The sequence below is a fragment of the Diorhabda carinulata genome, chromosome 10 (assembly GCF_026250575.1).
Source record: "Diorhabda carinulata isolate Delta chromosome 10, icDioCari1.1, whole genome shotgun sequence".
Taxonomy (NCBI): domain Eukaryota; kingdom Metazoa; phylum Arthropoda; class Insecta; order Coleoptera; family Chrysomelidae; genus Diorhabda; species Diorhabda carinulata.
The window spans coordinates 2,390,776-2,405,797 of record NC_079469.1 but is presented as its reverse complement, the minus strand read 5'-3'; the positions used below and the strand labels follow the sequence as shown (position 1 = coordinate 2,405,797).

General features: G+C 30.3%; 2 protein-coding genes and 1 long non-coding RNA gene across 5 annotated transcripts; all 3 read left to right on the top strand.

The window, feature by feature from the left end:
• Positions 1 to 177: 177 nt before the first annotated feature.
• LOC130899020 (equilibrative nucleoside transporter 4) lies at positions 178 to 5,660 on the top strand. 3 transcript variants are annotated; one of them, XM_057808683.1, is made up of 9 exons: positions 178 to 495; positions 635 to 789; positions 1,360 to 1,488; positions 1,550 to 1,624; positions 1,682 to 1,908; positions 2,023 to 2,230; positions 3,035 to 3,217; positions 4,981 to 5,229; positions 5,327 to 5,660. In XM_057808683.1, the coding sequence occupies exons 1-9, from the start codon at positions 320 to 322 to the stop codon at positions 5,578 to 5,580; spliced, it is 1,656 nt and encodes a 551-aa protein (XP_057664666.1). In that variant the 5' UTR covers positions 178 to 319; the 3' UTR covers positions 5,581 to 5,660. The 3 variants fall into 3 exon arrangements, with proteins under 3 accessions (XP_057664666.1, XP_057664667.1, XP_057664668.1); XM_057808684.1 differs by having other exon boundaries at positions 194 to 495; positions 3,038 to 3,217; XM_057808685.1 differs by having other exon boundaries at positions 194 to 495; positions 5,314 to 5,660.
• Positions 5,661 to 7,147: 1,487 nt separating this feature from the next.
• LOC130899019 (dynein regulatory complex protein 11) lies at positions 7,148 to 12,028 on the top strand. The gene is made up of 9 exons (XM_057808682.1): positions 7,148 to 7,302; positions 7,417 to 7,693; positions 7,931 to 8,298; positions 8,495 to 8,706; positions 8,759 to 9,081; positions 9,327 to 9,490; positions 9,615 to 10,084; positions 10,624 to 10,848; positions 11,591 to 12,028. The coding sequence occupies exons 1-9, from the start codon at positions 7,175 to 7,177 to the stop codon at positions 11,848 to 11,850; spliced, it is 2,427 nt and encodes an 808-aa protein (XP_057664665.1). The 5' UTR covers positions 7,148 to 7,174; the 3' UTR covers positions 11,851 to 12,028.
• Positions 12,029 to 13,290: 1,262 nt separating this feature from the next.
• LOC130899018 (uncharacterized) lies at positions 13,291 to 13,654 on the top strand. Its single transcript, XR_009059954.1, has 3 exons — positions 13,291 to 13,328; positions 13,412 to 13,544; positions 13,639 to 13,654. It is a non-coding gene; the product is annotated as an uncharacterized LOC130899018 (long non-coding RNA).
• The last annotated feature ends 1,368 nt before the right edge of the window (positions 13,655 to 15,022 follow it).

Here is a 15,022-nt window from a genome sequence, read left to right as displayed (position 1 = left end):
TTTTTATATAAAATTATAATATTTATTATGTATAAATATACAATATGGATAATTTCAACGCATTTCAAATTATAAGTTATAACTTATAAATTGATATATATATATATATATATATATATATATATATATATATATATTTAGAAAATGATCTGCTCATGCGCAAATTTTGAAATCAATACATTAGTTTCCATGCGCGATTTTCCGATCGTTTAACGTTATGGTCCAGGGCTTATCTTTACGTTAAACAAAATAAAAAAAAGTATTGAAAACGAATCGTGATTAAATGTAGTTAACTCAGTGCCTGATTTTTTATTTAAATATGGCCGAGGAGAACCTCGACGGTCCGGAATACGAAAAATTAGGAAAAAATAGACGACATGAAGGATTTTCCCGAGCAGAAGTGCTTAATGAATTATCACCCCCCGTAGACAAGTATAATTTAGTTTATTTGTCTTTTATGAGCGGCGGCATTGGGTTTCTACTTCCATATAATAGGTAAGACTTCTTGACCTTCCTTATGAATGAAAACATTGTTCATGGTAGACGCAAGTTCAGATTTACAACAGGTGGAGCAATTTTTAACTCATTTAATATTAAAAGTGGAATAATTTCTCATCTTTTTAATATCTTCTAGCTTTATTATGTCAGTAGACTACTTCAAATCCAAATATCCAGATAGTCCAGTTGTTTTTGACATGTCTTCGGTTTATATAATCACAGCTTTGATAACTGTATTTGGAAATAACATGTTGGTTGAGATGTTCTCTTTGCACTCAAGGATATTTTTTGGTAAGTACGTTTGTTTGTATTGTTTTCATTTATACGCCCTCTATTTTTCATTAAATACATTGTCCAAACAAATTTAGGTTATATTATGTCAACTGTCATAATATTTAATTATATTACTTATGATATTAGCTGATCATTTGTCATAAATCATCAACTATTTCTTATTTGCCTATGTTATCTGTCATATGTCGATTATGTTATGAAATGTTGTAATATCAACTAATGATTTGTCATAAATCCTCCACCATTTTTCATTTATCTGTATATTCTGTCAACAATTAATTTGAGGTTATTTTGAGTCAACTGTCATATGTCGATTATATTATGAGATGTTTTGATATTATGATCAGCCACTAGTTTTTATTTGTCTATGTTATATGTCAACAATTAATTTTAGGTTTATAAAGTCAACTGTCATTTGTCGATGATATATGAAATCTTGTGATACTAACTGATTCAAATTTCATAAATCATACGGCATTCTTATTTGTCTATGACATCTGTCAATATTTAATTTAAGGTTATATTGTGAACTGTTATATACAAAATTGTATTTAAATGTGCTTTTAGGTTATGTTGTATCTATAATAACACTTTTGTTAGTAATGAGTTGTGAAGTATATTACGAGGTTTTCGAAACTAGAGGATCTTATACTGCGAATTTAATAGCAGTCGCTGTAGTCGCCATTGGCTGCACAGGTAATCGATATGTTTACTGTTTTTAATTTCTGAATTCCCCTCGTATTTTTTTTTAATGCAGTGCAACAATCTAGTTTCTATGGATACGCCAGTATGTTACCGCCACAGTATACACACGCTGTAATGGTTGGGGAAAGTGAGTTTTAATTTTTTTTTTTTGGAAATACGAAAATTTTATGAAAAAATATTTAAGGTGTGGCTGGTGTTGGTACTTCTTTGGTTCGAATAACGACGAGGTTTTTTATAAAAGATCTTCGTCAGAGTACAATCGATTTTTTATTGGTATCGATAACTACAGTGGGACTCTGCGCTTTGATCTACCCTCGTATCAGAAAGACTGACTTTGTACAATTTTATTTAGGACTTTGCGAAAGGGAAAAAACAAAAATTACTCTCGAGCCCAAAGAGGATGCTGGCTTAGTAAGTATTGAAATACCCAGTAATTTTTATTTCAAGTCCCTATATATATGTCAAAATAAAATATTTAAATTTTATAAGTGTTTTTTTTTTTGATATTTTGTGAAATGTTTCAAGATAGAAGTACAAGATACGCGTTACGGTATACTTAAAATTCAAACCAGTCCGCCGCCAGCTTCTTCGAATGTGATGAGCTTTTCGAATCCCGTCTACGAACCTTCAGACACGGCTGTTAGACCAACTTACAAAGTCGAAGATGTCCTCATAGCTAGCGGAGGATTAACCGTCACAAATACTGACAGATTTGGTTGGTCTTCATTTAAAGGTTTGTTAATTTGATATATACGTTTTATTTCCGGTTCGTTCCCACCCATCAAAAAACCGTCCTAGGTACGGTGACTATTCTGCATAATAGAGATTACGTGTTCCAACCGTTTTGTGTTCCAGTCGACGTGAACCGTTTCCGGGACGGTATTTTCGATACTTGGTTGGTAGCAAGTACTGTTACCAGAACCGTGAATAGTAGAAGATTGCGCAGAAAATATCATTTAAACGCTTCCAAGAACGGTCCAGATTAGATTGGAACTAACCTATAATCAGTAGAGGATGAAAAAATATTAAAAATTTCTCAGTGTTTAACGCGGTATGCAACCCGTTTAACATATCTGTATTGAAGTGCTCTATACCAGTGAAAAACGTATTAGTCTGACTCATATAATGGCGGACGGTTATATCCGCTTTACCAAAGGCGTGCTATATAAAAATTATTCAGTAGAAAATCATCCAGAAAAAAAATATTGTATTTTAAATATAATAAATTTCATGTTTAACAACGTTTTCTAATAAAAGCATATTATATATTTCAATGGAATAATGTCAATAGGTCTTTTATTTTTAAATTGTTCAATAATTCTTTTATTTTATTCAAATCAATTTTATTCTTTTTCAAATTGTTTTCGGGAAATTTTTTTTGCCGATAATTTTTCTCATGTCTATGATAGTGATACACTAAAATTGTGCACAATGTTTTATTTATATACAGAGTCTGACAAGTACAAAAAAAATGAAATTATAAAATATTTTCTGGGAACTTTTTTTGTTCGTAATTTTTTTTTTATTTCTTTTATAGAAGGTATGCGAGCTCGGTGGACGGTTATACAGAAGATATACCCTTACATGGTATCGATATTTTTAGTATATTTCACAACACTCTGCCTTTATCCAGGTATAACTTCCGAAGTCGTCAGTTGTCACATGGGACAATGGATGCCCATGTTGATGATGATAGATTTCAACTGCGCAGACGTGATAGGTAAATATCAGTTAACTATTTTTTCTTTTTCTTCTCTCTCAATACGTTAACCCAGTCTATTCATTCATTTCTTGGTCTATTCAATAACTTCTTGGTCTGTTCGTTCATTTCTTGGTTTGTTCATTCATTTCTTGATCCGTTCATTCATTTCTTAATCTGTTGATTCATTTCTTGGTCTATTTATTTGTCTATTCATTCATTTCTGGGTCTATTTCTTTGTCTAATCATTGATTTTTCTCTCTCTTTTCATTCATTTCTTGGTTTAAGCATTCATTTCTTTGTCTCTTCATTCATTTCGATGTCTGTCCATTCATTTCTAGAATTATTTCTTTCTATATTCAATCATTTCTTGATCTATTCATTCATTTCTTAGTCCATTTCTTTGTATATTCATTCATTTCTTTGTCTATTTCTTTGTTAGCTCATTTATTTCTTGTACTATATCTAAGTATATTGATTCATTTCTTGATCTATTCATTCATTTCTTGGTCTAAGCATTAATTTCTTTGTCTCTTATTTTACTTCTTTGTCTCTTCATCCATTTCGATGTCTGTCCATTCATTTCTAGAATTATTTCTTTGTATATTCATTCATTTCTTGGCTTGTTCATTCATTTCTTTGTCTACCCATTCATTTCTTTGTCTCTTATTTCACTTCTTTGTCTCTTCATTTATTTCATTGTCTGTCCATTCATTTCTAAGATTATTTCTTTCTATATTCAATCATTTCTTGATCTATTCATTCATTTCTTGGTCTAAGCATTCATTTCTTTGTCTCTTATTTTACTTCTTTGTCTCTTCATTCATTTCATTGTCTGTCCATTCATTTCTAGAATTATTTCTTTGTATATTCATTCATTTCTTGGCTTGTTCATTCATTTCTTGGTCTAAGCATTCATTTCTTTGTCTCTTATTTCACTTCTTTGTCTCTTCATCCATTTCGATGTCTGTCCATTTATTTCTAGGATTATTTCTTTCTATATTCAATCATTTCTTGATCTATTCATTCATTTCTTGGTCTAAGCATTCATTTCTTTGTCTCTTATTTCACTTCTTTGTCTCTTCATTTATTTCATTGTCTGTCCATTCATTTCTAAGATTATTTCTTTCTATATTCAATCATTTCTTGATCTATTCATTCATTTCTTGGTCTAAGCATTCATTTCTTTGTCTCTTATTTTACTTCTTTGTCTCTTCATTCATTTCATTGTCTGTCCATTCATTTCTAAGATTATTTCTTTCTATATTCAATCATTTCTTGATCTATTCATTCATTTCTTGGTCTAAGCATTCATTTCTTTGTCTCTTATTTTACTTCTTTGTCTCTTCATTCATTTCATTGTCTGTCCATTCATTTCTAGAATTATTTCTTTGTATATTCATTCATTTCTTGGCTTGTTCATTCATTTCTTAGTCTAAGCATTCATTTCTTTGTCTCTTATTTTACTTCTTTGTCTCTTCATTCATTTCATTGTCTGTCCATTCATTTCTAGAATTATTTCTTTGTATATTCAATCATTTCTTTGTTTATTCACTCATTTCTTGATTTGTTCATTCATTTATTTGTCTATTCATTTATTTCTTTGTCTACTCATTCATTTCTTGGTCTGTTCTTTCATTTTTTGTGTATTCTTTCATGTCTTGAAGTTTTCCTTCATTTTCTTTTCGATTTTCTCCATTATCAAATCTAAAACGTCACTATTTCTATTCTCAGTTAAACTTAACCTCAAAATAATTAGGTGGGATTGTTTTTTGTTGTCTCAGGTAAACTAATGGCATCTACTAGATATTGGACGGGACCACGTCTACTGAAATGCTCCATTGCAAGACTGACGATCATACCAGCAATGGCGTTATGCGCAGTACCACCATTGACAAATTTTGGTTTCCTCAGCAGCGATCTGTTAGCATTCGGCTACTCTATTATCCTAGGATTATCCAATGGAATACTAGGAAGCGTTCCCATGATCCAAGGACCCACAAAAGTGCCTCGGTGCTATCGAGAATTAGCTGGTGAATATCTGGATTCATAATATTAAGTAGATTCATTGATAGGAATGAAAATTTCGAAGTACTGACGGAATTTCGATCAATTAGTGGTTTGTTCCAGGTAATATGATGACGTTATACTACATGTGGGGACTAGCGACCGGTTCTGTAGGAGCCTACGCTCTCGAAAAAATATTGAGACCCATGAAAGTGCATCGGTATTGTGACAACAGACCTGACAAATATATCCGCATCGATTTATCGAAAAGTACGAACTTGACGGATTTAACGACGTTGACTACTGCTTCGACGTCTACTATAGTCGCGACGATATTGTCCAATCTATCCACTATGAATACTACCGAAATTATATAAACGCCTTTTTCTTGTTTTACGTTGTTTATATAATTAGTTTATTCCTATTTTGTTGAATGTGTAATAAATGTTTTGCGTTTTCATGTCTATTTATTTAATACGTTCGATCCTATACACTGCGCCACAAACAATCCCGTTGACCGCGCCAGTTACAATTCGTTCCTATTGACTGCGCCAACTAAAATTCTTTCCTATCGACTGCGCCAGTTATAATTTTACTGGAACTACATATACAATTATACTGACTGTTATAATTTTGATACATTTCTTTTAACTGCGCAATAACTGGAGAAAATCTTTTCAAAAACTTCATATACACATATTCGTCGTTTCCACAAAAGTTGCGTTCTACTTTTTTCGAAGATTGCCATAAGAAGAAGTGCCGGTAGAATTCGGGCATGTATATTTTTTTAATATTGATTTAATAGTTGAACAAAATCTGCATGTTCAATACGTTTTGTACCAACGATAGTGATTCCTGAGTCGAAACAATCCCGTTGACCGCGCCAGTTACAATTCGTTCCTATTAACTGCGCCAACTAAAATACTTTCCTATTGACTGCGCCAGTTATAATTTTACTGATACTATATAAACAATTATACCGACTGTTATAATTTCAATACAGTACTATTAACTGCGCCATACTTGGAAAAAATCTTCTCAAAAACTTTACTTTTTCCGAGTATAGTTATAAGAAGAAGTGCCGGTAGAATTCGGACATGTATATTTTTTTTATATTGGTTTAATAGTTGAACAAAATCTGCATGTTCAATACGTTTTGTACCAACGATAGTAATTGCTGAGTCAAAACAATCCTATTGACTGCGCCAACTACAATTATTTCCTATTGACTACACCAGTTATAATTTTACTGGCTATTACATATACAATTCTACTGACGGTCAATTCTGATCCAATCCTATTGACTTATCCTCTTATAATTCTACTGTTGGCGTCAATTATAAATACCTAGACTAAATAACCTTTCCAAAACTTTTTTTCTTCTTGGTACGAATGTATTGGAATCGAAAAATTTTATTTTCCACTTTCCTCGAGGAAAGTTATCAGAAAAAAACCTCGGTATACTTCTGAAAATACTTAATTTGGAATTAAGCAAGAATTATTAATATAAATTATTAACATTTGGTCAATAAATCATTGAAAAAGAGTTATACAATAAGTTTCGTACTAACAATCCTATTGACTGCGCCGGTTATAATCCATCTAACTGCGATATATTCTATTTTGTACTATAGAATGAAAGAAATCAACAATTAGAAAGAGTAGGAAAACAATTGAATATATACTCAATAAACAAGGATGAAAGTTAGACCATAAAACTGATTAAAAAAGTTGAATATAGTGTACCCATCAATTTTTCTAATGCATTTTTATTTTCTTTCAAATATTACTTCTCATTCTTCCATTGGCTTCAGATAACTTTTTTATAGTATTTATTTAAAATTGTAAGGTTTGTAACGCCACTGGGTACAATTCAATAATCTCCCTACCTTTATATGGACACAGATTGTTTACAACTATTGATCAAACAAACGTTTAATTCTCATACGTTAATTTGAGATTCATTTTAATATGTCTCACAAAACCTATAACGATCTATTCAAAAATACTCAAGATATTTTAAATGAAACCCTACAGCTCGAACCTGTCCAGGCCGATAGGAGAGAAGACAGGGAACTTCTGGCAACGTTGTATGTAAAGTAAGACAGTTTTTATAAATGGAAATAACTTTTTTATTATTATAAGTTTACTAACATTCTACTCTCCTTCTTCTTTTTAATATACTGTTAACCTTTATTATTCTAACAAATCAGATACATCGGTGTAGCTAACAGATTGACCGTATGCGTTGATCAAGTTGTACAGCCACAAAAACTGATGCTTATAAAAAAATTATTAGAAGCTACGTTGGGAAGAATATTAGAAATAAAAGCGGATTTAGTAGAAGCGGATTTGAATGAATTCACTCATTGTGGAAATATAATAGAAAAATTGAAAATCACACCGACAGATAGAGAATTAGTTGTTCCGACATGTTTTAGAAACGAAAGAAAAGAAGAAATAGAATACAATACGAGGGTAATAGATGAAGTAAGTGACAATTTATATTTATCGTATGTATAGGTGATTCTAAAACATAGTTTGTTTTGTTAATACATTTTATGACAGATTTAATGGAATTTTATTCATCTGCTAGTTGAAATTGATTATTTCTGATAGTTATTATTGAGTAAATATCAAAATAGGTTTACAGGTTATGTATTTTTCCTTTTATTTGCAAATATGGAAGGTATTTTTCAAAGATTATTTTTTTTGTGTTCGTATCAGGTCCTTTCAAAATTAGGTTATATTGATAAAACGACGAAGAAACCCCCTATGACCCAGCATCAAGCGATCTTAATAATACAAAAGCACGAAAGGGCTCGGCAAGGGAGATTACGACAACAATTCATGAAAGAAATCAGGATGATGAAAGAAAAGAGTAAACCGACTCAAGAAGACATAGAGGAAGAAGCTAAAAGAGGAGGAATCAGTTTATCTGCCGCTTTGAAAATACAAAAAATATGGAGGGGATACATCACCAGAAGAGCTACTAGAAGAAGGAAGATACAGGAGATGTTGCTGATTGGTATGATACCGCCGTTGAAGACTAAAAGCGACGAAATCGAGAAAGATTTGGAAACTAAAAATTATAGGTAAATATAATTTTTTTACACCCTCGTATATTATTACTTCTCTTAAACATATTTGTAATTTACGACATACGATTATGTCCATTTTCCACCTTGAACGTATGTCTTGCTTTATTTCTTTTGCGTTGGATGTCTAATCATCTCATCCAGTGTTGTCAAATTTGATGAATTATACAATTTTTTTAAAATTATTGTTAAGACGAAAATTACAAATAGAACGGCGTAAAGAATACGAAGAATCGGTTAAACAAATAAGAAATAATTTAGAGATAAATCAAAGAGGCGTAGTTTTGGAACAATTAAGCGACCAAGTGAGAAATTGGTTACAAGAATATAAAATTTCGACTGGGAAAATTCCTGAATATACAGGAGACGATAGAAGTGCTTCGAGGACTCTATTCAGCAGACAAGGTAGAAGAAGCTTCCAAATACATTCTTTTTGTAGTGAATATTTAATTTGAAGGTACTGAAAGTGAATTGAGCAAATCGACTCAAATATCATCGAAAGAATCTAGAACTAAAAAAGGCTTCAAAGGTAAAGAGAACAAAACTGATAACGTCGAAGACGAAGATCAAACTACCAAAGCGATTTTATCTACTTTTGTACCAGAATTGAACCTAAGAAAAGAAGAATACGATGAAATCTGGAGAAATAAGGACGAATCTGATAACTTTCGACAATATCATTATAAAAATATTATCGAACAAGAACAGATGATGGAAATGGAAAACGAGCTAAGAAAAGTCGTAGACGAGATGATGAGAGCCGAGTTAGAATTACTCCAGGTAATATAGAAATAGTTTTTTTGTATTTAAATTATATTCAATAATTGTTTAAATATATTTAAAACTAATTTTATTTAATTCATTTTATATATTAAAATAAATTGTGTACGCCTCTGGATTAAATTCTGTGAAATATATAACAGTGTTGTCGCGTTTCGTATAACAAAGTAATTCTTTCTTTGTTTAACACATTGTGATAATTAAGTTATTGATTTCTCTTCTTTATTTGAATTTTATCACTGTAGGAGGCGTTTGATAGAGATAGAGGACATAAAGGTAAGAAAAAATCTAGTAAAAAAGCGAGAAGAGCGGGTAAAAAAAGTAAAAAGAAAAAAGAAAAAGATTTGACACCCGACAGAACAACGGAATCTTTATTCGAAGAATTGGTAGCAAACGGAATAATCAAAAGGTGAATTTATAACTCAGTGGCGTACTGCTAAATAAATTATTTCAATATTATAAATAATATCAATTTCTAAATAAGATTTAAACGAATTTCAGGTTAAATTAGATGTGTTATTCAATTATTTTAGATACCCAAAAGTGGAAATTACGGATTTCCAAGGTGAAATTTCCTATTATCCCCCTGCGAAACACAACATCGGCAAAGATCCCCCGATAGCCCTCGGGGATTTACGTCAACTTCTCACAGAATATTGCATCATACCATTTTTGACTCCAAATCTACACCAAACTACCCCTCATATAAAATCTCTTCTTTTAAGCGGGAGTAAAGGTAGCGGGAAAAAAATGTTGTTGCATGCTATATGTTCGGAAACAGGTGCGGTGTTGTTCGATATAACGCCGTCGAATATCGTCGGAAAATATCCCGGAAAATCGGGGTTAATCATGTTGATACATTTGATATCGAAAGTGTCGAAGTTGTTGCAGCCTAGTATTATATATATGGATAATGCTGAAAGGCCGTTTGTTAAAAAGATTCCTAAAACTGACAAGAGCGACCCCAAACGACTGAAAAAGGATTTACCAAAAATTATAAAAAGTGAGAATTTTTGTTTAATCAATTATAAGTCTTTATGATCTAATTAATAACGTTTAATAAACAAAAATCACCCTGTATAATGTAAATTATATCAAAAAATTTTATTTCAACCAAGTATTTTTGTTCTAATAATATATTCTAATATATTAAAATATTGACTTCCCCTCGTATAAAATTTACCGAGTTAATCGTCTCAACAGTGTTGCCTAATGTATTATATATTAATTTTAATCAATCGATTCCTTTGGTATCTTTATTTTCGATGTTCCGAGACCAGGGCCGGCGTTATTTTATAATAATTCAAATAATTTTATTTTTACTTCCGGTTTAACAAATGATTGAGTAGATTTACTTCCGTTTCAGCTTTTTGAATTAATTTGTCATAGGGGAGATTATTATCGGAGGGATTGGGAGAGACTTACGGTGGAAAAAATTCAAAAATAAATCGTATTTATTAATCTAATTTTTATTTACATTCGAATTTACTGTTTTTGGTTATGCTGCATTAAGTTAGGCTAGGTTTACTTTGTTATTTTTAGATTTCAGTCCAGACGACAGAGTTATGTTGATAGGTACGTCAAATTTTCCATGGGAATGCGATCAAAAACTGTTGCAACAAGTTTATCAAAAATTCGTTATGATACCACCCCCGAACTACAGTTCCAGGTACATAGCTTGGAGTAAATTACTTGGTGAATATATGCCCGTCAATTGGCAATTTGACATCGGTTTGATGACCAGAATATCAGATGCGTACACTATAGGTATAGAAAACTTTCCATTGTTTAATTTTCTTTTTTTTTCTTATGAATAATTGTCAAAAATATATTATAAAAATATTAAACGCTCCTCGTATAACCGTTACATATTTAATTGTATCGAAAATGTGACTTGTGTTTTTAAAAATATCAAATGCTCCTCGTATTACATTTAACTCCTCGTATAACCGTTAAACATTTGATTGAATCAAAATTGTTGGTGTTGTTTGTTTTAAAAATATCAAACGCTCCTCGTATAACTTTTACAAATTTCATTGTATGGACAGCTTCAGTTCGTATATTTCTAGAACATCTAACGCCTCTCGTATAATTTTTCTCTAATTCTCGCAAATTTAATATATCGACAGTTTCAATTTTTGTGTTTTAATAATATCAAATGCCCCTCGTATAACCGCCACAAATTTAATGTATCCACCATATCAATTTGTGTGTTCTAAAAATATCAAACGCTCCTCGTATAACCCTTACAAAATTAGTTGCATCGAAAGTTTCAGTGCTGTACGTTTTGGAAATATCAAACCCTTCTCGTATAACTTTTACAACCTCAATTATATTGACAATTCCAGTTCGAATATTTTAAAAATATCTAACGTTCCTCGTATAATCATTACACATTTAATAATATCGACTGTTTCAATTTGTGTGATTTAAAAATATCAAACGCTCCACGTATAACAGCGTCCGTGTTAACTAATCTACATAACCTGGAATATAATTCTAATTTCAGGGTCTATAATAAGCACAATTAAAGAAGTGATGACGGTAAAAAGGATGCTGCAGCTACGAATACATCCTCTTAGTCCTTTGGAGTTGGTAAACGCTTTAAGTAAGCGAATTCCAATTTATAAAGAAGAGGAGGATTGTTTCGAACAGTGGTGGTCGAAAGTACCTATTGTGAGAAAAAGAGCCAGAGCTGTGGAATTGTTGTTAGAAGAACAAGCAGAAATGCAAGCTAAACAACAAGCTAACGCTAAAAAGAAAAGTTGACTGATTCGTAGACTTTATGAGATTTGTAATACAATACAAAACGTCCTGAGTACGTCACTGACAAAAACTTCAAGATGGCGATGACATCTATACCTAGCGGCAACGGCGTTGCCAGTTTTCAATATATAAATAATGTGTTTATTAATTTTAATAAAAATTTTAGAACTTACTTTTTTGTTCCTCTGTGTACATCGTAAACTAATATAGATATTAATTATTTACTAAATATGTTTTTTCGTTTATTTTACAAGTATTTGAATATTTAATTGCAGATAATTTGTAAATATTGAAAGCATCGCCGCCTATGGATTGTCTTAAGGTTAAATCCAAGCAAATTTTTTAGACATCTTCAATCGAGTTGGAATCTAAATCCAAAAGATAGGCATGTTTTTTTCCCTCATGAATTTTTCATTCGATTTTTGCTTAAAATAAAAATTATGTTATATAATATGATATTATCGCAATAATAAACTTCATAGTTTGACATTGTATCGGACATGCGATGAATACCACGATCAGTTAAAATGTTATTTTCGGAGGTTATCGGGTTACCAAAGAGGTTACGAGTGATTCGCTTGATCGATGGATGAAGTTCTAAGTGCAGAAAATACAGAGTCATCAGATATTGAAGATTAATATTAAATATATTTTTTCAAATTTATACCGGGTGGCTAAATAAAAGTGCAATAACGGAAATTATTCGTAATAAAAACTTTGTTACTAAAATAGTGAGAAGAAGACCGTGAGAATATTTTTAAATTTCCCAAATAGTCGCCAGAGGGCGTCACGCTAACATTTAAAATGAAATATTAACGATACTCACCTGCTAAACGTATAAAAGAATAAAGTTCCCACAAGTTGAACCTATTGATTTTAGTGAAATTTTCGCCAAAGCTTGGCTTTAATTGGAGAATATCATATCTAAAAAGATTTTTACTGACAAAGTTTTGTTTGCTCTCCAGCCCTCTTCAAATTTATAACAATTTTACTGAATATCTCAGAAAATATTGATTTTAGAAAAAAAAGTTTCAAACAAAAAATGAGGCTCATTAAAAGTTCTACAAAAAAGGTGATATACATTTTTTTCGTAAATCTATTTTTTTGGCTGTTATGACCCAAAATATCTCAAGACAAGCAAAATTTCAGCAGAATCATCGCATCTTATCGAAACTACATCCAAAAAAATTATATATTTTTCAAGTTGTGATCTTTTAAAGTAATTCTTTGTTTCGTATCTATTGAAATAAGATGGTGGGGGTGATTAATTTTTTTTTGAACAAACCATTAAAAATTTTAAAGGAATTATAGTAACTCTTATTTAAACAATAATATCATATATTTCAAAATAATTTGTAGTATCAAAAACCATTTAGATTTCAATCTATGCATTTTTATCTGACCACCAGGTATATCGGTGGAATCAGACGAATTGTTGGAAAAGCCCAGCCGAGTTTTAAAAGTGTTTATAAACGTGTCAGGTAAACATTTAACATAAATATTTAATCAATATATTGATAAATAACTTTTTTATTTTTATATTTACGATCATAAATCGTAAAAGTGGACTAAGTACGGCTCTTAGCAACAATCAATTTGATAGGAACCGGATTTTCCATCGATCTAATCGCCAGTGTCTAAGTACTCGAATTTTAATAGATATGATTCTAGACGAGATCAGATATGCAAAAAAATCGGTAGGTATTTTCTAATATAAGAATAGAATAAAAATGATTTTATATTTCATACATTGAATAATACAATTTTAAATATTTTGTTTTAAACAAGAAGAGGATTTACCTATAAGGAAAAATGATTGACCATTATGATAAACATAAATCCGGCAATGAAGCAAACTGCAAATTTGAAACTAATTCATAAAATTCAGATTACTTATTCACAATATAATTAGATGATTTTCTACTGTGTATTATGACAATGAATAAATAATAATATGTATTTGATTTTGTTTTACCGCCAAATATTCTTATTGAATAATGAATAGTCGATAAAAGTGATATATCTCCTTCCTTTTCCGGTTCCGAACAGTTTCAATCAGTTATATAACAATTGTTCTTGTTTGAGGTTATGTTGATATCAAATATAGAACAATTATTCAGTTTTTAATAGAATTAGAAGTTATAGTTTTTTAATTCACCCCGTAACATAATTGATGTAATGCATGTATAATTAGTCATTATATTTCTTTTTAACCAAAAGGAAATTTATTAAAAACTGTTTAAATTGTTGTGAAATTTGTAATAATTTCATCAAACACGCTATCACGTGATGATATTATTAAATCATTATGTTAAATGGATGAATTTACTACTACGGAATATTTTCTGACAACAAAATAGAATCAATTATATATTTAACTGAATTATTTTATGGAAAAATTATTGTTTATTAAATATTTTTTATTTATTTCACCAATTCAACACGTAGTAGATATAAATTCCTAGGTATATTGAATCAGATGGAAAAAAGCAACAAAACTAATATAAATTATTAATTATATGCTAGATTACAGCTTTAGGAATATAATTAATGTAAAAAATATTGGAAGTTTTTTTTCAAAGTTATACGATTACGTCATTATATTCTAGAAAATCCTATTATAAACATTGGACATTATTAATTTTAGTTTATAGCCTATAAATGGAAAAGTAATTTTCAAAAGTAAATAATAGATGGCATAGTACGATTTCTATTATAGACTAATATAAAAATCAATCGACTAAATCACGTAATACGTTCGTATAACATCGGTTTTATTCGTACTATAGTGAAATGGTGGTATTTAATGGCTGTCATTTCCAATTATATCACAATAAAATATATTTTTTATTATTCCTAAATTCTTTAATAAATTTATTATTACCTATATCCATTCGAGACATATTAACAGGAACCGACTTATGACAATAAACTTACAAGTTTCTACAAAATTTGATTAGTTTATTGGGGTGAATACATCCTATATAGACAACTAAATCAACCTTGATAGTTTTTTATATTTATTGCCAAACAAATGATGTAATTCCATTTAAAAACCCCTATAAATTAATAAATCCATGTCGTATCGTCCTATTATTAATTCTTGAAATAGAATCTACGAGTGTCCCAAAATAAAATTAAAATTAGGTAATGAAATTTATCATGACTTATTTGC

Coding starts and splice junctions, on each gene's coding strand:
- LOC130899020 (XM_057808683.1), top strand. CDS start 320: ATGGCCGAGGAGAACCTCGACGGTCCGGAATACGAAAAATTAGGAAAA. Junction 496..634: donor TTTCTACTTCCATATAATAG/GTAAGACTTCTT, acceptor AATATCTTCTAG/CTTTATTATGTCAGTAGACT. Junction 1,909..2,022: donor CCAAAGAGGATGCTGGCTTA/GTAAGTATTGAA, acceptor AAATGTTTCAAG/ATAGAAGTACAAGATACGCG.
- LOC130899019 (XM_057808682.1), top strand. CDS start 7,175: ATGTCTCACAAAACCTATAACGATCTATTCAAAAATACTCAAGATATT. Junction 8,299..8,494: donor TTGGAAACTAAAAATTATAG/GTAAATATAATT, acceptor ATTATTGTTAAG/ACGAAAATTACAAATAGAAC. Junction 10,849..11,590: donor ATCAGATGCGTACACTATAG/GTATAGAAAACT, acceptor TTCTAATTTCAG/GGTCTATAATAAGCACAATT.